This window comes from Hemiscyllium ocellatum, chromosome 6 (genome assembly GCF_020745735.1).
Source record: "Hemiscyllium ocellatum isolate sHemOce1 chromosome 6, sHemOce1.pat.X.cur, whole genome shotgun sequence".
Lineage (NCBI taxonomy): Eukaryota > Metazoa > Chordata > Chondrichthyes > Orectolobiformes > Hemiscylliidae > Hemiscyllium > Hemiscyllium ocellatum.
Genome location: NC_083406.1, coordinates 85,180,832 through 85,204,018, shown reverse-complemented (window position 1 = coordinate 85,204,018; position 23,187 = coordinate 85,180,832). Strand labels below are relative to the sequence as shown.

Genomic DNA, 23,187 nt, shown 5'->3' with positions numbered 1-23,187 from the left:
CTGAATCTCTACCAACTCTCTCTTTCTCTGGTAAGACCCTGTGTTTGATTTCTCCGTTTTTCTTTTTGCCAAAGGGTGTTTATGGTGATTGTTCCCAGTATTTGAAACATCACCATTAATTTGGGATAATATGTTGGGTTTTCGGATAGCTTGTTATTCTGTTTTCTTTTGTTTTGTTTGGTAACTTTGCAAATAAGTAGTGTTTTGTTTAAAACTAAGTGATTTGACTTAGTAAGCTGCATCACTTCTGGAATATCCACTTTACACCTGCTGAAAATAAATAGTAATGTTAGGATCTGGGCTACTTTCTTGAAACGTTTTGTGGGGGTCTGGCCTGGTCCATAACGTTCGTCATAGCACATTTCTGCATTACTTGAATATTTTCTTCAGTTGATGTCTCTTCCTGAAATCCTTTTTAAGCTGCTAATAGCTCACTTGTATAACATGGATTCCTTAAGATACCTGTGAAAGGCACGAGTTTAAGGTTAATTAGACAAGAGCATTAAATGCTGGCTCAGCACATGGCACCTTTCACCCATAAACAAATAGGGTAAAATCTCAAAATAGCCATTACCCTAAATGAAAACAAATGAGGCCATCATGTATGCACAAAGCTAGAAGATTTTAATCAGGTTCTTGCTACCCTTTCTCCTGCATCTCAAATTTAAAGCACTTTCAGCTTTAAGGTATAGATTGCAAACTAATTTTGCAAGGAATTAGACTCCTAGAGATGTACAACATGGAAACAGACCCTTCGGTCCGACCAGTCCATGCTGACTAGATATCCCAACCCAATCTAGTCCCACCTGCCAGCACCCGGCCCACATCCCTCCAAACCCTTCCTATTTCATATACCCATCCAAATGCCTTTTAAATGTTGCAATTGTAGCAACCTCCACCACTTACTCTGACAGCTCATTCCATGCATGTACTACCCGCTGTGTGAAAACGTTGCCCCTTGGGTCTCTCTTATATCTTTTCCCTCGCCCTAAGCCTATGCCCTCTAGTTCTGGACTCCCCAAACCCAGGGAAAAGACTTTTTTTCTATTTACCCTATCCATGGCCCTCATGATTTTGTAAACTGCTATAACGTCACCCCTCAACCTTCGACAGCCCCAGACTGTTCGGCCTCTCCCTACAGCTCAAATCCTCTTACCCTGGCAATATCCTTGTAAATCTTTTCTGAGCCCTTTCAAGTTTCACAACATCTTTCCGATAGGAAGGAGATCAGAATTGCACACAGTATTCCAACAGTGGCCTGACCAATTCCTGTACATCTGCAACATGACCTCCCAACTCCTGTACACAATACTCTGACCAATAATGGAAAGCATACCAACTGTCGCCTTTACTATCCTATCCAGCTGCGACTCCACTTTCAAGGACCTATGAACCTGCATTCCAAGGTCTCTAAATTCAGCAACACTCTCTAGGACCTTACCATTAAGTGTATGTGTCCTGCTAAGATTTGCTTTCCCAACATACAGCATCTCTCATTTATCTGAATTAAACTCCATCTGCCAATTCTCGGCCCATTGGCCCATCTGGTCAAGATTCTGTTGTAATCTGAGGTAACCCTCTTTGCTGTCCACTACACCTCCAATTTTGTTGTCATCTGCAAACTTACTAACTGTACCTCTTGTGCTCGCATCCAAATCATTTATGTAAATGACAAAAAGTAGTGTCCCCAGCACTGATCCTTGTGGCACTCTACTGGTCACAGGCCTCCAATCTGAAAAACAACCCTCCACCACCACCCTCTGTCTTCTACGTTTGAGCCAGTTCTCTGTCCAAATGGCTAGTTCTTCCTGTGTTCTGAGAGATCTAACCTTGCTAACCAGTCTCCCATGGGGAACCTTGCTGAACGCCTTACTGAAGTCCATATAGATCACATCTATCGCTCAGTCCTCATCAATCCTTTTGTTACTTCCTCAAAAAACTCAATCAAGTTTGTGAGACATGATTTCCCATGCATAAAGCCATGTTGACTATCCCTAATCAGTCCTTGCCTTTCCAAATACATGTGCATCCTGTCCCTCAGGATTCCCTCCAACAAGCAAGGTTCCCTGGCTTGTCCTTCCCACCCTTCTTCAACAGTGGCACCACGTTTGTCAACCTCCAGTCTTCTGGCACCTCATCTGTGACTATTGATACAAATGGCAAGAATTAATTTAGCTCAGTGACTCAGTTAATCTAGCTCTTAGTTGAATATTCCTTTCACTGGTTTTTAAAGTGTACTACTTCATCCTGCTCTTTCCCACCTCCCCCCCCCAAATCCTTTGGAGTATCCTCCATCCCCACCTCAGTAACGTTTGGTAGACAAATATCCTCTGAGCATTATCTTCTGTCTTTTCCTCCCATCCCCACCCCATTTTGAGAGAGGCTTCTTGGTGGCGAGAAACAACTATTCACAGCAAATGCAGGAAAGGAACAGCCTATGATTGGAGGAGCAATTTCTCACCAATCCTGTCTGTTCTACCTAATGTTTGGTATGTAAGTCCCTTAGAAATGCACAGGAATAATACTGGATGTACTCAGTGGGTTTTGTTGCATTTTTGGAATGAGAAACAGTCAAGGTTTCAAATTCAATGAGTCTGCAATGGAGTGGTAAGGTCACACTTTGAGGTTCTGGTCCCCAAGGTGCAGTAGTGCAAAAAGTAGTCATTATGTTGACTGCTTCTGTTAGGAATCTGAGTTATGAAGCACAATTGCAGAAAATTAGACTTCACCTTGACAGGAAGCATTTGAGATATGGTCTTGAGACAGATGAAAGTTCTGAGGAAATGAAAAAAGATGCAGCAGATTAGAGAAAAATTGCATATGTACTTGTTTCTGTGAGATTAAATAATTTATTCATTCTTGGGGTAGTGGGTACAATTTAGGGTACAGCTTCAGATCTGTGTTCTCAGCACGGAAAGTATAGTGCTAAAGTATTAATCCTTTCAGATCCTTACGCAGAAACAGCATAATCAATGGATTAATTTGCTAACATTGCAATAAGCCTCTTTTAATACAAAAGCTGCTTGTAGTTAGATCAGTGTTTTTTTTTTAACCATGACTGACCAAGCAGGCATTGTAAATCATTACAGTTAATGAGGACCATAGCAAACCTAATACTTGGCACATACAAAATTTGGCTGTGAAGTACTTTAAGATATTGATGTATGTATGGAATGAACTGCCAGAGGAAGTGGTGGAGGCTCGTACAACTGTAACATTTTAAAAAGCATCTGGGTGGGTATATGAATAGGATGGATATGGACCAAGTTCTGGCAAATGTCACTAGATTAGGTTAGGATATCTGGTCAGCATGGGCAAGTTGGACAGAGGGGTCTGTATCCATGCTGTACATCTCTATGACTAAGTCTTTTATACTTGTGATCAGTTCAAGTTTGTTGTGGTTGGTAGTTTTTGTCAGGACATTGCAGACTTTGAACGCAACTTGCCTGGTCTAATTCTGTTTTTGTTGCTGAGTTTGGGGTGTTGGTTAGGCCTCAAAGAATTTATGGTTCATCCCCAAAAACAAAAAGTTTAAAAATACTTTTGACTTCATTGCTAGCTCTGCTTTAGTTATTCATGTTGAACCTAAAAAGATTTCTACATTTTTCTTGGTTTCAAAAGCAGCTAAGCTATTTCACCTGTCAAACTGCTTTGATATGAATGGGCCAAAATGAATTCTCCAATATTTGTGATATAATTGACTCTGTGAAAGTTTGTTGCACTTTCAATTAGTTGTCTATGTTTTATCTTTTCTGTTTCTTCTTAGAATTTTAGTAGGGCGTAGTAATTTGTTTTTGACCTACGTAAGGGGATTATAAACACAAGATCCAGTGACTTGAAGAAAGTATATGAAGTTCTAGAAATGAGTGTCACTAAGTTACAATCAATGTGATCCACCATTTTAGAATATAAATTTGAGGTGTGAAATGGCAGAAATATTCAAAACAAATTTTCTCGTCTTTCCTCATTTTTTTTTTAAATACGAGGGGATGGGTGGGGAAAGGGGGGAGAAAAACTCCTTAAGGTTACTTTCCACATCTATCTCTGTTCCTTTCAAGAATGCCCTGTAGATTTGTAAATTCCATTGCTTTTGTGGAAACTTGTGAAGGAAGCATGTAGCTGACACAAAAGCGACTTATTGCAACTGGTTAAAATTTGTATATCAAATCTTTCTTTTGTTTTTAAAATGTGAAATCTATGTAACTTTTCATTCTGATCATATTTTCCTGTTTGATCTTTCCAATGACTTTTATGTTGCATCTTTGTTGCAGTAGCACTTTACAATAACCCAAGGAGCTTCACAAAATGAGATTTAACATAGAAGTGTATTGAGATATTAGGGCAGATGATCGAAAAACTTGGTCAAATCAGTAAAACTGTTGCATAACCTTCTCAATTTGCCAATACATGCTAAATAGGCTGCTGGACAATAGTTCGAGATCAGATTTGCCCAGTTATTTCCGTGGATAAGGCATCTCAGAATTTTTTCAGTTTGGTTGATGCCAGTGGTGTAGTTGTACTCAAAAACCTTGGTTAGATGCATGATGCATTGCTGTTCTGAAGAACCAAGTCTTTAGTGTTAGAGTTGAGATATTGTCAGGGCCATGGTCTTTTATATTCCATTCATTCAGTTGTCTCTTGATGTTATGTTGGTGAGTTCTGTTGCCTGGTGACTGGCTTCTATAATGGGAATTTTAGAAAGGGCCAAAGATGAATCAGTGCTTGGACTTGAACAACCACAAGCTTACAGTGGGTATAAGAGGTGACAGGCCAGGAGTATGTTGGGATAGTTGAGTTAATGAAGTAATGGATGAACATTGCAGTTGCATCTGAGCTGATGCATGCACAGATTGAAGTTTTATGGAGGTAGAACTAGGTGATCTTGTGGTGGAGGGGGTTTATATTAAAGACTTGGTGTCACATTTGATTGGAATCAAAGATCACCTGGTTCAGCCTCATAGTTGCAATGCTGCAGGATGGCTGGAGATTGGAATTTATGGCAGGAATCAAGTGAATTATTTTGAGTCACTGGACTGTAGCAGTAACTACTGAGTTTCACCAGCAATTTCTGTTTTCGTTGCAGTGGAATTCCACCTGGCTGACTGGGTAACAACAGAGGTATTGCTATCTTAGGGTAGTTTACCTTTTGTTTTCTCATAGCTGCATAAATGCTTTTACAGAATTGAGATGGACAGAAATTTCAGATTTGAACATGTTCTAGGAAAGACAGGCATGGATGTAAGATATACTGGCATAGAGTCCTACGCGGAGACAGGCCCTTCAGCCCAAACTGTTCCATGCTGACCAAAATGTCCATCCACACAAACCCCATTTCTCTGCACTTGGCCCTTATCCTTCTAATCCATGTATTGTCCAAACACCTCTAAGTGTTAATGTACCCGCCTCAGCTGCCTCCTGCTGGCAGCTTATTCCATATGCATACCACCCTGTTTTAAAACAAAAGTGCCTCTCAAGTTCCCACTTCCTTATCTTATCTTAAACTGATGCCCTCTAGTCCTTGATTCCCAAACTCTGGGGAAAAAGATGGAGTGCATTCGCCCTATCCATCCTTCTCATTATCTTATACACCTCTATAAGGCCCCCACTCGTTTTTCTTGAGAGCACAGAAAACTATGCTAGTTTGTCCAACCTCTCCCTATAACTCAGACTCTTCAGTCCAGGCAACATCCTTGTAAATTACTTCTGCACTCTTTCCAGTTTAATAACTGTTCCTACAACAATGTTACCAAAACTGAATGCAATGCTCAAAGTGTGTCCTCGCCAATGTCCTGTACAACTGCAGCATAACTTTCCAATTTCTATACTCTGTCCTGACTGTTGAAGGCCAGCATACCAAAAGCCTCCTTCACTGCCCAGTCTACCTATGAATCCACTTTCTGAAAACCATGCACCTGAACTCCAAGGTCCTTCTGTTCCACTACACTCCTTAAGGCCCTACCATTCACCATGAAACTCTTACCTTGATTTGACTTTCCAAAATACAAGACCTCATATTTATCTATATTAAACTCCATTTGCCCTTTCTCAGCCCATTTTCCCCAGCTGATCAAGGTCCTGCAGCAATTTCTGATAACCTTTCTCACTGTCCACATTACTGCCAATTCTAGTATTATCTGCATTCTTACGAATCATGCCTTGTACATTCTCATCCAAATTGTTCATGTACACAACAAACAGTAATGGTCCCAGCACTGACCCCTGAAGCACACCATAGTCACAAGCATCCTTCACCTATTACCCACTGCTTCCTACCATCAAGCCAATTGTGTATCCGATTTGCCAGCTCCCCCTGGATTCAATGTGATCTCACCTTCCAGAGCAGGCTACTGTGGAACTTTCCCAGGTTTTTCCTTGTAGCCCTCCTTGAATAAGGGTACAACATTTGCTACCCTCTCTAGTTTTCAGGGACCTCACCCATGACTAATAATGATGCAAATGTATCAGCCAGGGCCCCCATAATTTCTTCCCTTGTCTCTTGCAATGTTCTTGGATTTCTGGTCAGGACCAGGAAATTTACCCATCTTCATACATTCTAATATGTCCAATATCACCTTGACTTATGATATGCACTGTCCCCAAGATATTGCTACTAACTTCCCCAAGTTCCCAAGTCTCGTCTACCTCCACGGTAAATGCAGAAGAGAAATGTTCAATGAGGACCTCTCCCATCTCTTCCGGTTCCACACATACATGTCCACTTTGGTCCTTGAGGGGCTCTATTCTCTCTGGTTATTATTTTTCCTTTAATATAATTCAAGAATCTCTTTGGATTTATGCTAATATTCTCAGCCAAAGCTATCTTGTGCCCCCTTTCCGTTGTCCTGATTTCCTTCAGTTATCCCCTGTATACTCGCCCAGGGATTTACTTTGTCTGGGCTGCCTTTACCTGAGCCAAGCATCTTCTTTTTTTTAGTTGTCAAAGCCTCAATATCTCTTGTCACCTAGGGTTTCCTACTCCTGCCAACCTTGCTCTTCACCCTCTCAAGAACATATCGACCTTTAATTCTAGTTCTCATGCTTTTCTGTCTCCCGCTTGCCAGATGTCCCTTTTGCCTGTAAACAAATTACTCTAATCAACCACTGCAAGCTTCTGTCTAATTCCATCAAAACTCTCATTACCCCAAATTAGAACTTGAACCTGTGGACCAGTTTTCTGTCCCTTTCTATAATTATTTTAAAATTAATAGAACTTTGGTTACTAGTTCCCAAGTGCTGCTCCTCCATCACCTGAGTCAATTGTCCTGTTTCCAAGAGTAGGTAGAGTTTTACACTTTCCCAAGGGAAGGTTAATATCTCTATATATACTGCTTGAGGAAGTTTTTCTGTGCACACTAAAACAAAACAGAAATCCAACTCATCCAAGACCTTTATCACCGTGGAAGTCTGTTAGGAAAATTAAAATCCCATACTATGATAAACCTATTGCTCCTGCAAGTCTCCTACATATTTGTTCTTCTAATTCTCATTTACTATCCCCTTTGTATTTATTAGCTCCACCCACAAAGCCTCACCTGATGATCTGTTATTTCAACTGACTACTGCTGTGATACTTCCCTTAATCAAAAATGCATCTTCTTCTCCTTTTCTCTTTTCTCCACATCTGTCCTGTCTAAACCACCTGTATACTGGCACATCAAGCTGCCAGTCCTAACCCTCCCATAACCATGTTTCTGTAATGGCTGTAATATCAGAGTCCCATGTACTTTTCTGTGCTTGGTGTTCATCGGCCTTAACTGTCAGCCCTGTTGCATTGAAATATATGCAGTTTAATCCAATAGGTATTCTTCGCTCCCTGTTGTGCTCTAGCCTGACCTGTCTCTTCAGCTTGCTATTTCTGATTACTGTTTCTCCTTGCAGCCTTGCACTTGCTTCACTGCTGTTAAACCAGATTGGCAGGGGGAGAAATCTTTAAACCCTCCCCTGTAGCACTAGCAAATCTGCCATCAGGGTATTGCCCCTGCTCCAATTCAGGCGCACCCTGCCCCTCTTGAGCAGGTCACCTCTGCCACAGAAAAGATTCCCATGATCTAAGAATCTGAATTCCTGTCCCCTGCACTAATTCTTCAGCCACACATTCATCTGCCATTTCCTCCTTTTCTTACCCTCACTACCATGTGGCACTGGAGATCACCACCATTGGTCCTGGTTTTTAAAATTTTTCCTCGTTCTCTAATTGCCCTCCCCCTTGAGAACATTCTGTAGCTGCTTCGAGACATCCTTGACCCTCATCCTGGATTCCCACTTGCAGTCACAGACTCTCCTGTCTGTCTCCTTAACTATCGAGTCTCCTATCTCTTAATGTCCTATTTATCTCTTTACCCTTTTCCTATTATGCCCTAAAACCTGTTGTACTGCCACTGACCTGACTACTGCTGCTTTCCCCTGAACAGTCATCATATTCCCACCCCACAAAGAGTCCCCAAAATGTTTTCAAGGAGAATGTGCCAATCTCTGCCTACTCGCTTTGCCTTTTCTGGTAGTCACCTAGCTATTCTCTGTCGGACCTTGGGTGTGGCTACCTCACTGAAACTCTTCTGTGATGCACTCAGCACTCTAATACCATCTCCCAGGAGCTGCAGCTGGGTGCATTTCCCACACATGTAGTTATCAGAGGTGATGGAAGTCTCCCTGAACTGTCATCCTGCAGAAGGAACATGCCAGTACCCTAACTGCCATCTCCACCCTCAAACTCAGCACCACCTTCCTAACCTGCAATCTTCTTCCTGACCTCTCTGCCCCCGCCCCCACTTCGGCCTATCACCCTCACCTTATCACCCTCCTCTTAACCTCCTTCCACCTATCGCATTTCCAACGCCCCTCCTCCAAGTCCCTCCTCCCTACCTTTTATCTTAGCCTGCTTGGCACACTTTCCTCATTCCTGAAGAAGGGTTCATGCCCGAAACGTCGATTCTGCTGCTCTTTGGATGCTGCCTGACCTGTTGCGCATTTTCAGCAGGTTATTTTAAGGGAACTGATGGTGGATTTAAAGGAGGTGTATAATAGTTTAGGCAAAAGAAATGTTAACTATATCAGCTGGGATGTGGACTAGAGAAGGAAGGTAATTGGTCATCAATTTTTTAAAAAAAAGATGGGCTCCCCGATCAACAGTCGGCACAGTTAGCTCATAACACACGCAAAGTAGGAGGAAAAATGAGACCTGGAATGCCCTCTTCCCATCCGCCCCAACAACACAGTTCTGCAGCACTGCTGTTATTGATTGGTCAATACTTGACCTTGCTATATTTTTCAACTCCACAAGTGCCTACAGTGCAGCAAGTCCATATATGATCCCCAATAATTGGGCACGCTACTTGAGGTATGATAGTTGACCGCATCTTGCTTTGTGTTCAGGTGAGGCCCAAGACTCCATTTTGGGTATGCCTAAAGTTTCTGGTGCATATTTGAATTTCAATGCCACTATTTTATCTCTGCAGGTAGTTGGCTAGTAATATGAACTTCTTCAGAAAATCGCCTTAAAGAGTTTCATTGTATTTTCAAATGTTGCAATCTTTTGTCACAGCTGCTCACATGGGCTTTCCATTCATGTGTACTAAAATGTAAAATGATTTCATTATTATTTCAAATTTTGGTGGGTTTACATAACTGAAACCAAATATATTCTGGGATAGAAACTGGAAGCACCATACTGAAGGCTTTTGCCAGAGCTTAACAGTTTTTGAGAATACCACATATTCCTCATTATCAAAGGCATTAGAGTGTTTTTTTTTCTGTATATAGTGAAAATCACAACTGCTAGGATATTCTTCCCCTCTAATCCCATCTTTAAGCTGTTCCTTTTTTGCTCGACCATATCTGTCTATTAATCTTAACACTCCTTGAGCAACAAATTGGAGAAATGAGTTAATCAGTTGAATTTATATAATTTTTGTATCTTTTGGAGTTTTAAAACCCTTCCTCTTTCAATAAATAAAAAATATATCTTAAATATATAAATGCTTAATATCTTGGAGTCTGTCAGCCAATTTTTGTATTTTTCAGATTTTTAATCTGTTGTCCATTATACTGTGTTCAGATTTTTTTTGTGTGCGAGTAGACTTAATGGTAATCTAACAAACTATTTCTGCTTTCAGGGTTTCAGTGGTCGCTCTGTCAGTGTTCCAGACTTGGTAAGGTGAACTTAAATGAGTTTTATTGACCATAGTTTTCCTTGCTTTTAAACGAAAAATACTTTCATCCAATCTGGTTTTGTTTTTATCATTTTGTGTTTTTATATTGTGGGAGTGCCAGGTAAGCTACAGTGTGTAGAAAACAAAGGAGGTTTTGGGTAACAATCTATAAGGTAGCCTATGGTGATTAGCAGTAGATGCTAAGTTGCAATGTCATAATTGGTTAGAACAAAAGGTCAAATTAGCATACTCTGTAATAAATTTAATTTGGTTTAAGATCAGTCAAATAGGTTCATATTTAATGATCTGTTGGACAGGATACTGGAATACTTTCGTTAGTCACTCATGGGACGTGGGTTATACTAGGTAGGCTGGCATTCTTCTGCTAAATTCTAACTTGTCAAGCCGAATGTAGTATTGAGCTGTCCTTTTTTCCAAATGCAGTCATTAGGAGGGAGTGCCAGGCTTTTGATCCAGTGACCATGAGGGGTGGTGTGTAATTTGGAGGGGAACTTTGCAGGTTGTGGTGGTGTTCCAATGAATCTGTTGCCCTGTCCTTTTAGATGATAGATTGCAAGTTTAGAAGGTACTGTTGGTGAGTTACAGCAGTGCAACTTGCAGGTAGTATATGCTGCTGCCACTGTGATGAAGTGAGTAAATGGTAAATATGAGGTGTCAGTCAAACAGGCAACTTTTGTCCTGAATAGTTTTGAGATTCTTCAGTGTTGTTTGGCACTACTCACGTCCAGGCAAACAGTAATTCATCACACCCCTGACACACATCGTGTTGTAGAATGAGGAGATCGAAAATGAGTAACAAACTGCAAAATTCCTCGCCTCTGACCATTTCCTGTAGCCTGAGGATTTGTGTGGTTCTCCAGTTCAGTTTCTAGTCAGTGGTGATCCCCAGGCCTTTCTGTGGATTGCCACCTTGCTGTGATGGAGAAGCTTGAATGTTCCATTGAATGCTAGAATGATGCCATTGAGTTCTTGACTCCTGGGAAGGCCAGCCACAATGGAAAGATGGGAGGGGAGGCATTAGACAAAGCACAATCCAACTATGTCTGTAAAGGTGATACAGGTGGAAGATATTTGTGTGGTATCATGGGCTGTGATAACAAAGCCTAGCAGTAAGGTGATCCCCAGCTGTCAATCTTTCCTTACCAATAGAATTGGATCGACCTTTTGTGAAGGACTATCTCTGATTATGTGCAACAGTGTTTCCACATGTAACAGATGTCCTTAACACCCAAACGCATATGCCAACAAGTGCATGCCATACTCACTGTCCTGTGGTACAGACTGACGTGTAGATAAAGGACTTTGATTCAGTTGTTCACTCTTGGAATAGGAATGCAGTTTTGGCAGCTTTCTTCAAAACTGAGCAACCTCTTCAGAGAGCACTCTGCTTGCCCTACATGAGGAAGGGTGTAGAAAATGTGCCCGAGAAGTAGTCTGTTACATGACCGACCTGACTGGAAAAGTTGCTTTTGGGGGCTCATTTACTCGTGGTCTGTAAACCAAAGTGAGACTAAATATTGGAACCTGGAACATTCAAGCCCTCCTGGATAATGACCAAAGCAGTTATGTGGAAAAAGATTTGTTCTTGTTGCCCATGAACCCCGGGGTATTAATGATGTCCTACAGGAGACATGAAGGATAGCTGAGAAAAAAATCTGAGGATCAACCCAGGACACTTGGAATTGGGTTCACTATCAAGAAGTAACTCATCAAGCAACTCTGAACTCCCCGTTGGCATCAACAATCGTCTCATGATTGTCCATCTGCCATGTGCCATGGACCAGCATACAACAGTTATGACTGCCCATGCTGAAACTACTCAAATGTGAAGAAGGCTGGGCACCATACTCACCAACATCCCAGAGGAAGATTTGAAGTCCTCAAGTATGATGATTTAATGCTAGGGTTGGAAAGGATACCTGACTCTGAAAAGAACTATCAGAAAGAAAGGAGTTAGGATTTGCCACATTATCAGGATTTTGCTCAGCAAATATGTGGGCCTTCTCACAGTTCTACCAAAAGGGGATGTTCAAGACTACTTCAAGGCCTCTATGATCAAAGCAATGGTACTTGTTCAACTACGTCATTTAATCCTTATTACCAAAGCAATATCCTGCAACCTGCACTGGTTGTACCTATAGTTCATCTGCTCCTCAATGTCCATTTTAATTGCCATCCAATGCAGTTGAAGATAAAACAGTTCAGAAAAGAATTCAACATTGAGCAGCTTCAAGAACCAAGTGAACTAGCAAGCTTCCAACAATGTCTTCACCGAAATCTCAGTTCTTTTTTTTAAATGGAGTGGAAGAAATCTGGAAAGAGCTGAAAACAGCCAGCATCCATGCTGTAAAGAAACCATTTGTTACATGACCAGGAACCACCAAGGGATGTTTAATGGGAACTGACTACATCCTCCAAGACCTCAATGACAAAAAGAGGAAAGCACTCCTTGTCTAGTAAAGCAACATTAGCAGTAAGTTGAAGAGAGAACTCATCAAGCAGCAAAGTTGAGTTGGAAAGAAGAATGAGGAAATCGAGAACCAGTAGTGGACTTGAGAAAGCTGAGGAACTGGAGCACCTTGCTGATAAGCATGATGCCTAGACTTTCTTCAGTACCACCAAGTCAACAGATGAACCCAATACCCTTTGCCTCAAACTGGTATGGAATGTAGATGAAACTTGTTAGACAGAAATTAGCCCCAAGTTGGGAGAACTTTTAAAGAATTCCTAAAATGTGGTATAATCATTGAGGATGTGCTTGAAGAAAGCCCTCAACTGAACATCACTGATGATCTTGAACTCCTACCTAGTGTAGTAGAAGTTAAAGCTGCCATTGGACACAAATGGAAAAGCTGTGAGATTCCATCAGAAATGTTCTAATCGTAGAGCAATGTCACCTCCAACTGTCCCTGACAATCTGAGAGAACCAAGAAATCCCTGTCAATCTCTTCAAACCTTGTTTATTGCCTTCGCGGAAGTGGACTGAGGAATTGGTCTCCACTTCAATCTCAAACTCGAATCTTTCACCAACCCATTCCAACTCTGCTGCATCCCTCTGAAGATAAATGGAGAAATCTTCCCAAACGTAGAACTTTTTTCCCTACCTGAGAAGCTACATCCTATCTAATGCTAATATTGATTTTGAACATTCAACATCGTACCTGATCTGAGAGCGCTGGCTTTGGGCACTTGAGTATCTTCGACCATGACATCCATACTGATACCAAGGACCAGTTCTCTTAAAATTCAGGTAGCTTGTCCAGTGCAGATGCTGCTGAGCCTATGTTGGTGATAGTCATTCTGTGCTCTTCCATCTTCATAGCTTCCTCCATGTGGTATTTAGCATGGAGATTTATCAACTGTGTTTTGAGATGGTAGGATATAGGTGGTGGCAGTAGTTGGGAATCAGCAGTAGGTTTCCTTGCCCATGTTTGACTTGATGCCATGAGATTCCATATAGTCTGGAGTTAATTTTAGGACTCCACAGTGACTCCTTCCCCAACTAAAGACCAGTTCTGAGATTGTGAAACTCATGTCTGGAACTTTGACAGGTACAATTCTGAGAGTATGTTTTAGGCTATTGTTTGATCAATATGTGGGGCAGCTTTTGTCTGGTAATTAGGACCTGTATCTCAACAAAAATGAAGTCTGCTGGAGATGCAGAGGGGGAAGAATACTGAACTATAGCTCCTCTTTAGGTGGCTGAGCATGTTTAAAATACTGCAGTATTAATGGTTCCATGCAGAGCGGGTAAATATTAAAAAAACCCTGTTCTTCCATTCATTTTAAAGAATGGAAGTATGTGTTGCCCTTTTTGTTTTGAGGAGTAGACTGAGTAAATTTCCAATTGTTTTCTAGCATGTAGGTAGATGCTAAGGAATTGGCAAATTGACATGAGCTAACTAAGGTGTTTGACAAAATTTCAGCAGACTAAAATATGGTGATCTTGATGTTCACTTAGTTAGACGTGTGGCTAGCATTTATCACTTTGAATTTCTGTGTACAGTATATAATGCAAGCCCCGTGGGGGTTTCATGAACTACTGGATTTGTTAAAGTATGTTTGCTTTACAAAATTTTGTCTTAGCCTGCAGTTGAAGAACTGTATGCAGTCCTGTTCACCATGTTATAGAAAGGATGTGATAGCATCTGACTGAGTGCAGAGAAGATTTACTAGGTTGTTGTCTGGGTTGAAACATTTTAGCTGTGAGGCTAAATAGAAGCTGGTTAGGTTTGGATGGTTTTCTTTGGAGCAGAGAAGGCAGAATAATGACTTGATTGAGGTGTATAAGATTGATAAGAAGCAGCTACTTTCCAACCTTAGGTGGAGGATTGATAATGAAACATAACCTTAGGGTTAAGGGCAGAAAATTGTGGGGATTTGAAGAAATTTTTTTTTACCCCAGAGGGTGGTGGGAATCTGGAATGCTTGGGAGGGCAGTTGAGGCAGGGAACCTCTCAACCTTTTTAAACAAGTATGTGAATGAACACTTGAAATGTTATTAGGACATAGAACTTAGAACAGTACAGCACAGTACACAGGCCCTTTGGCCCTCTATGTTGTGCCAACCTTTTATCTTACTCTAAGATCAAAAAAACCTAAATACAGTAGCGCCTCGACATACGAACGACCCCGTTCATGAACAAATCTGTTTACGAACAGGATTGTACGTAAAATTTTGTTTCGACGTCCGTATGAAATTCAAGGTACGAATCCAAAAAGGTTTCATTGTCATTGTTCTGCTTTGCTACGCGCGCTTTGAATATCCGAACAATGGGAAAATTGATTCAGTTCGCGAACCGGGTCCTGGAACGGATTAAGTTCGTAAGTTGAGGTGCTACTCTACTCCACATTTCGCTATCATCCATGTGCCTATCCAAGAATTGTTTAAATGTCCCTGATGTATCTGACTCTGATTCTACTACCACTGCTGGCAGTGCATTCCGTGCACCCACCATTCCGTGTAAAGAACCTACCTCTGACATCTCCCCAAACCTCCTTCCAATCACCTTTTAAAATTTATGCACCCTCGTATAGACGTTTTCACCTTGGCTATCCACTCTATGCCTCTCATCATTTTATACAACTCTATCTAGTCACCTCTCATTCTCCTTAGCTCCAACGAGAAAAGCCCTAGCTCCCTGACCTTTCTTCATGAGACATGCCCTCCAGTCCTGGCAGCATCTTGGTAAATCTCCTATGCGCCCTCTCTAAAGCTTTCACGTCCTTCCTGTAATGAGGCGACCAGAACTGAACACAGTCTTCCAAGTGTGGTCTTACCAGAGCTCTGTAGAGCTGCAGCATAACCTTGTGGCTCATAAACTCAAACTCAATCCCCTTGCTAATGAAAGCCAACACACCATATGCCTTCTTGACAACCCTATCAATTTGGGTGGCAACTTTTGGGGATCTATGGACGTAGACCCCAATATCCCTCTGTTTCTCCACACTGCCAAGAATCCTACCTTTTAACCCTGTATTCTGCATTCAAATTCAACCTTCCAAAGCGAATCACTTCACGCTTTTCCAGGTTGAACTCCATTTGCCAGTTCTCAGCCCAGCTTGCATCCTGTCAATGTCTCATTGCAACGTGCAACAGTCCTCCACACTATCCACGACACCATCAACCTTTGTGTCTTTAGCAAACTTACTAATCCACCCACCCACTTTCTCAAATTACATTGAAGATTGTGGGTCAAGTACTGAAAAATTGGATTAATGTGGAGAGGTCAGTACAGAAGGGCAGAAGGGGTCACTTCTGTGCTGGTAGACTCTGACTCATTAAACTCTTAATGCTGTTTCCAGTTTCATTTAAAAAATTTAATCTTGAAATCATAATATCTACAAAGTTCAGTAATTTATGTTAAGTTTTCAGTCGAGAAATCTAATAAAATACTGGCCCCTTTAAAAGTTCCTTAAATTTGTGCTGTATTTCTCTGTACCATATTGAAGTAACCAAGGACATGCCATTGTTCATGTTTCTGTGAATAGCTGACTCAGGAAAATGAGTTATTCAGGGAGCTAATAAGTAACTTTGAAAGTAAGTTTGTTTTGGTCTACTGAGTGGTTTTTTGACCTGCTTTGAGTTTGGCAGCAAGATGTTACTAATTGTTGAAATCTGAAACTGCAATGAGTGGACTGGTCAGTTGTGTTGAATGTAATTTTGTGAATATAGAACTAAGTGTCTGTAGCAGCTGACCATTTTGTAAAGCTATCCTGCTCAATCCTTTTGCCTCTCGCAGTAGTTTGAAGTAACTGATAATATTAAAATGATAACAAATGAGTACTTGTCTGTTTCTGTCCTGTACATGTTGTTATATAGCAACTTCCATTGTTTTCAGTTTTTAATTTCAGAAAATCAAGCCACATTTATTTGAACGTCCAACCATCCCAGAAGTCTCCAAAGAAAGTTCAAATTTGAAATAGGTTTTCGTGTAAATTTCTGACCTCAGCCATAAATTATACCCATGATGATGGTGTCATGGTATTGTCCCTCTACTAGTCATCCAGAAACCCATGCTTATCCAGTTTCAAATCCGCTGTTAGAATTTAAATTCAACCAATAAATGTGAAGTTGAAATTTAGTCTAAATAATGGTAACTGAAGCGATTATGGATAACTATAAAAGCCAACTGGTTCACAAGTCCTTATTAGGAAATAAAATCTACAGCACTTAACTATACTTGACTGCAGACCCTTGGCAATGTTGATTTTGTTAAATTGCATTGAGTGAGCTAGTTTGTTAAAGGGGCAATTGGGGATGGCAGCAAATATTTGCCTTGCTAGTGATGCCCACGTACCATAGCTGTTCATCATGGTTCCATTATTACTGTGCATGTTAACATAAAACAACTCTACTGAATGTAGTTGATTTTTAGCATTTATAAAGTCACCAGATCTTCCAAAAGACTTGGTTTAAAATTTTTTTAGTAAGAGTATTAACAGCCAATTCACTCAAATAGATGTGAACATTGCCAATGTGAAATATTTATTTTTAATTTGCAGAAAGTACTTTTTATTGTTGGTTATTTAGTAATCTGATATTAAGAAATGAAACTTCTTTCAACTGATATGTTGAGTAAATCAGTTGAATTGCTGACATTGCTTTGGTGAAAATTTCCAATGAAATTATGAATCTTCTATGAAATTCTAATTAAAATTGTAGTTTTTCCATGAAAATGTTAAAATCAAACAAGACTTCAATTCTGTCTGTAGCTGAGAGTAGTTCAGTGAAAGTCATCAATACTTTGGTCATTTAACTTCCCTGACAATTTTGGGCTATGGTTATAGTTACCCAACACTTTTTATCTGGCATAATTTAGAGATGCTGGTGATGGACTGGGGTGTACAAAGTTTAAAAAATCATACAACACCAGGTTATAGTCCAACAGGTTTAATTGGAAACACACTAGCTTTCGGAGCAACGCTCCTTCATCAGGTGATTGTGGAGAATACAATTCTAAGGCACAGAATTTATAGCAAAAGTTTACAGTGTGATGTAACTGATTATCTGTTGAGTGTCTTTCATCTGTTCAAATACCATTATAGTTTCACTTCTTTCATGTGTAAATCACAAAACCTTTTTTAAAAGTGGCATTCTCAGGTTAACTGTAACAATTGTTAGCTAGACAATATGTTGAAGGTGTTCTCTGTCTGCCATGATGTTTAGATTGATTCTAATCTAAAAAGTGAGACAGGAGTTTTACATGAATTCGTGCTTATTGAGCAAAGTACAATGTAACTCTGCAAGTACAAATTCACCCCACAAATGTATACTTAGAAATTGACGTACTTGGTGCCTGAAATCTGTATTATATTTAATAACACTTCTAAGGTGAGCAGCTATTTTGTTTTGGTGAGAGTACCCCAGACTTGAGATGAAATATTATTGTGGTCATGCCAATCTGGACAGGGTGAATAACTGTTGTAGGTTCTCAAGGCATCTGAAATAGTCAGAAGATAAAAATGGGGAATTTGCAATGCTTTGCAGAGCAAATGTTCAAGATTATATAACAAGTGAAGTCTCCAATTTTGATTCCTGGTTGATACTTAGTTAACTGGTCTCAGCATCAAGAATCTTTAATTCCTCCCTGCACCAATAGGTCAGGGAGAGGAAAAGATAGATCATGTTGCTGATTCTCTAACCAGTAACTCCAGCTCAATGTTGCTGCTGATCAGCATTTTAAAAAAAAAGTATCCGATCAGTTTTGTGCCACTATTACTTCATCTTTCTGGGGGCATCAGACAGAATTCTGAAACTAAGCTTCAACAGAGTGACAAGCTGAGAAAGGTGCCAAAAGGTATTCCGAGGGAATCCTCACAATCCAGAAAGGTTGAGTTTCAGGAAAGTATCCAAAAAGAGCTGGAATTTCCCTGTTGCATTTAAACTATCCGTTTAAATAAACAGATGTGAGGAAATTAATAGGTACAGTCAGAGTAAGAAAATAATGAAGTCTAAATCAGGGTTAAGTCATGTGTGTATATGTACTGAGCATAATGAATAAAATTGTAGGTACAGATTTTTTAGGTGGCTTGTATACAATTCAGTGGGTTGTTTGGCTGTTAGAGGGCAGTTCAGTCGACTGCATTGCTGTGGGTCTGGAGTGACACACGAGCCAGACTAGAGTCGTGGTCATACAGCATGGAAATAGACCCTTTGGTCCAGCCATGTTAACTAAACTAGTTGCACCTGCCTGTGCCTGATCCATATCCCTTCAAACCTTATCCTATTTATGTATTAATCCAAAAGTGTTTTAAATGTTGTAATTGTACCAGTTAGGACCACTTCCTCTGGCAGTTCATTCCACAAACAAACCATTGTGTAAAAAATAAAGTTGCTTCTCATGCCTTAAAATCTTTCTCCCCTCTCTCCTTAAAAATATTCCCCCTAGTTTTGAACTCCCCCATCATAGGGAAAAGACATTTACTATTCACCTTATCTATGCCCCTCATGATTTTATAAATTTCAATAAGGTCAGCCCTCCACCTTCTATGCTCCAGTTTAAAAAAAGAAAAAGGTCTCCGCCTTTCTACTTTTATAACTCAAACCCTTCCTTCCTGGCAAATCTTTCCTTCCTGAACCCCTCCAATTTAATAAGGTCCTTCCTAGAACAGAATCACCAGAACTGCACACAGTACTCAAAAAAAAAGTCAGTCCAACATCCTGTACAACCATAATATTCGTCCCAATTCCTATACTCAATAGTTTGAGCAATGAGGGGAAGCATGCCAAACGCTATTTTAACTACCCTGTCGGCCGTGATGCACATTTCAAAGAATTATGTACTTGAATCCTAATGTCTCTCTGTTCTACAACACTGCTTAGAGCTCTCCCATTAACTGTATAAATCCTGTTCTTGTTTGTTCTACCAAAAATGCGATACCTCTCGTTTATCCAAAGTAAACTCAATTTGTAACTCCTCAGCCCAATGACCCAATTGGTCAAGATCTTTCTGTAATCTTTAGTAACCACCTTCAATGTCCACTATACCACCAATTTGGTGTTATCTGCAAACTTACTAATCATCCCTACCATATTCTTAACCAAATCAATTATTTGCCTTCTGAATGTTTTGAAGGGTTTTGGTCTGTCCATAACACATTTACGCCCCCTCTTCCATGCACACTATGTTCATATCTTATGTGGCAGTCTTAGTGGTAGCTTGTTGAATGTCTTTTGGAAATTCAAGGATGCCACATTTACAGATTTCCCCTTTGTCCATCTTGCTTGTTCCTTCCTTAAAGAACTCTAAACATGTGACAAGTACTATTTCTCTTTCTTAGTTACATTCCATCTGCCTGACCACAGGATGATTTTCCAAGTATCCTGTTCCAACCTCCCATTTTTGATGGATTCTTGGAATTTCCCTATGACAGACTTTAGGTCAATGTGTATGGTTCCTGACTTTCTGTATTACATTAGATTACTTAGTGTGGAAACAGGCCCTTCGGCCCAACAAGTCCACACCGACCCGCCAAAGCGCAACCCACCCATACCCCTACATTTGCCCCTTACCTAACACTACGGGCAATTTAGCATGGCCAATTCACCTGACCCGCACATCTTTGGATTGTGGGAGGAAACCGGAGCACCCGGAGGAAACCCACGCAGACACTCTTCCTTTCTTGAATAAGTATGTTACATTAGCAATTTTATTTATCCAGCATTTTTCCTTTAGTCATTGTTTTAAAGTCCTCACTCCTATTCACTGCTTACTTTCAAAGAAAAAGCATTTTAAGTTTTTTTCCCTGCTGCATCAGTGTTTCTTACTGCAAGTTAATAGCAAAATGTAGGTATGCAAGTGAATAGAGACATGGGAATGTGAAAATAGCAATGCACTTCATGCTTATAGGACTAAAATATGAACAATTGAGGTAACCAGATATATATATGATCTGAATTAGATCATTTAGCCCACTTCAAATTGCAACCACTCTGCCATTTGATTATGACCAATATGCTTCTCGACCCCATTCTCCTGACTTCTTCCTTAACCCTTCATTCCCTTAGCAATCAATTTATTGAATAGATGATGCTTATTTTAGTATTCCACATTGGTGGCCTGTCTTCTACAAACAAATTGTAGCTGAGTGCAGAAACAATTTACCAGAACTGAGGAAGTACAGTAACTATTAGTGAAGATTGAGTAGGCTGATATTCTTTTATCTGGCTTTTGAGGGGAAGAACAGAAATCTGGTGTAAGCTGCAATTAGACTAGATTCCCAACAGTGTGGAAACAGGCCCTTTGGCCCAACAAGTCCACACTAACCCTCCGAAGAGTAACCCACCCAGACCTGTTCCCCTGCATTTACCCCTGACGAATGCACCTAACACTACAGGCAATTTAGCATGGCCAATTCATCTAACCTGTACATCTTTGGACTCTGTGTCCAAAGTAGTACCTCAATGTGGACAGCGGTCAGTGTCAAACCGTGGGTGTCGGTCAGTGCCAGTTGTAAAGGGGTTGAACATGAAAGTTTTATTCAGAATAAGGGGGCACAATAGGCCAAATTTAAACATTTTTTGGGGGGAAATTTCTTTACACTGTGGACCATGTATTGTGCTGCCAAAAGGAGTAGACAAAGCAGATTCTTGCCAGCATCTGTGTGAAGTGATGGATACGTAGTACTCGGACACGATACATTATCCAAATCCCTTGACACCAGCTGGCTTTCAGAATTTGCAATTTTTTGGATTTCTGAATAAGTGACAGTTTAACAGTGAAATTAAATCTTACAGCAGACTCACCTCTGAGTACTATGAGCTCTGAGACACACTTGATACCTGCCAGTGCTAGGTCATGTCCCCATGTCGCATCTGAGTGATGTGGGTCAAGTGTGTGTGGAGTTGGGTTAACTGTTTGCACGCCAAACAACCTTGATATGGAGAAAAGAACTCCCAAAAAAGCTTCAGATTTCAGATAAAGGATTGCATACCTGTAATTGAAATTTGTCTGCAGCGATAGCTAGAGGTCACTGAAACAGATCACATTGACACATTTAGGGGAAACTTAATGTTTGTATGTGGCAGGAAAGGTAAGAAGTATGGGGCAGGTTGAAAAGACGCAAATAGAATGGAAGACAGCGTACTTGAATCTAAGAAGTAATGGTTTGTTTGTGCTATAGATTACATGTAAGGAAGGACTGAAAGTCAGGAAGTTTTGATCAGAAAAATTCATAGTATACAACTGTGCTAATATATTGCAATTTACTATTGAGTTAGAGGCCTTAGTCATAAAAGGGTGACCGTGTTATCTCCATTCATTCTGTTGCCGTTGTCAGGGAGTCTATAATTTTAATGAAAGGCCTGAATGATTGTTCTCATGAAAGGTCGTTACCCTGAAACATTAACTGTTTCTTAATATGCTAGCTGACCTCTTATTTTCTGTATAAATTCCAGATTTCAGCCACTTGAATGTTTTGCTTTTGTATCTGTCGGCCAAATAATGTCCAAACATGATACATGTATTCGTTACTTCCCTGCTTTCCAAAAGGAGAAGGACCTATTGAAAGAAGTAGTAGATGAAGTAATTAAGCAACAGAGGACCTTTTTATTCAGAAAATGTTATATTTTGAAGTGATGTAAAGGGAAGTGTAGAAACGTTCTCAAAGATCCAGAAGCTAGGTTACCCCTCGGCCTCTGACGTTCCAGGGAAAACAGCCCTAGCCTTTTCAACCTCTCCCTGTAGTTCAAATCCTCCAACCCTGACAACATCCTTGTAAATCTTTTCTGAACCCTTTCAAGTTTCGCAACTTCTTTCCGATAGGAAGGAGACCAGAATTGCAAGCAATATTCCAACAGTGGCCTAACCAATGTCCTGTACAGCAGCAACATGACCTCCTAACTCCTGTATTCAATACTCTGACCAATAAAGGAAAACATACCAAACACCACCTTCACTATCCTATCTACCTTTCAAGGAGCTATGAACCTGCACTCCAAGGTCTCTTTGTTCAGCAACACTCCCTAGGACCTTACCATTAAGTGTATAGTTCCAGCTAAGATTTGCCTTTCCAAAATGCAGCATCTCTCATTTATCTGAATTAAACTCCATTTGCCACTCCTCAGCCCATTGGCCCGTTGGTCCAGATCCTGTTGTAATCTAAGGGAACCTTCTTTGCTGTCCACTACACCTCCAATTTTGGTGTCATCAGCAAACTTGCTGACTCTAACTCTTATGTTCGCATCCAAATCATTTTATATAAATGATGAAAAGTAGTGTCCCTAGCACCAATCCTTGTGGCACTCCACTAGTCACAGGCCTCCAGTCTAAAAAAAACAACCCTCCACCAACACCACCACCATCTGTCTTCCACCTTTTTGAGCCAGTTTTGTATCCAAATGGCTAGTTCTCCCTGTATTCCATGACATCTAACCTTGCTAACCAGTCTCCCATGGGGACCTTGTTGAACGCCTTACTGAAATTCATACAGATCACATCTACTGCTCTGCACTTATCAATCCTCTTTGTTACTTCTTCAAAAAACTCAATCAAGTTTGAGAGACATGATTTCCCAC

At 40.5% G+C, this 23,187-nt stretch overlaps 1 protein-coding gene across 6 annotated transcripts in view; it reads left to right on the top strand.

The window, feature by feature from the left end:
• The window catches only part of LOC132816471 (spermatogenesis-associated protein 13-like), a 241,377-nt gene that overhangs the window by 33,304 nt on the left and 184,886 nt on the right, over nt 1–23,187 (top strand). Inside the window, exon 2 of one of the 6 annotated variants that reach the window (XM_060826095.1) lies at nt 10,113–10,148. The exons of the other annotated variants lie outside the window; for them this stretch is intronic. Within the exon in view, the coding sequence (XP_060682078.1) occupies nt 10,113–10,148 (36 nt within the window). The remainder of the gene's footprint in view (nt 1–10,112; nt 10,149–23,187) is intronic. 6 annotated transcript variants of the gene reach the window in all.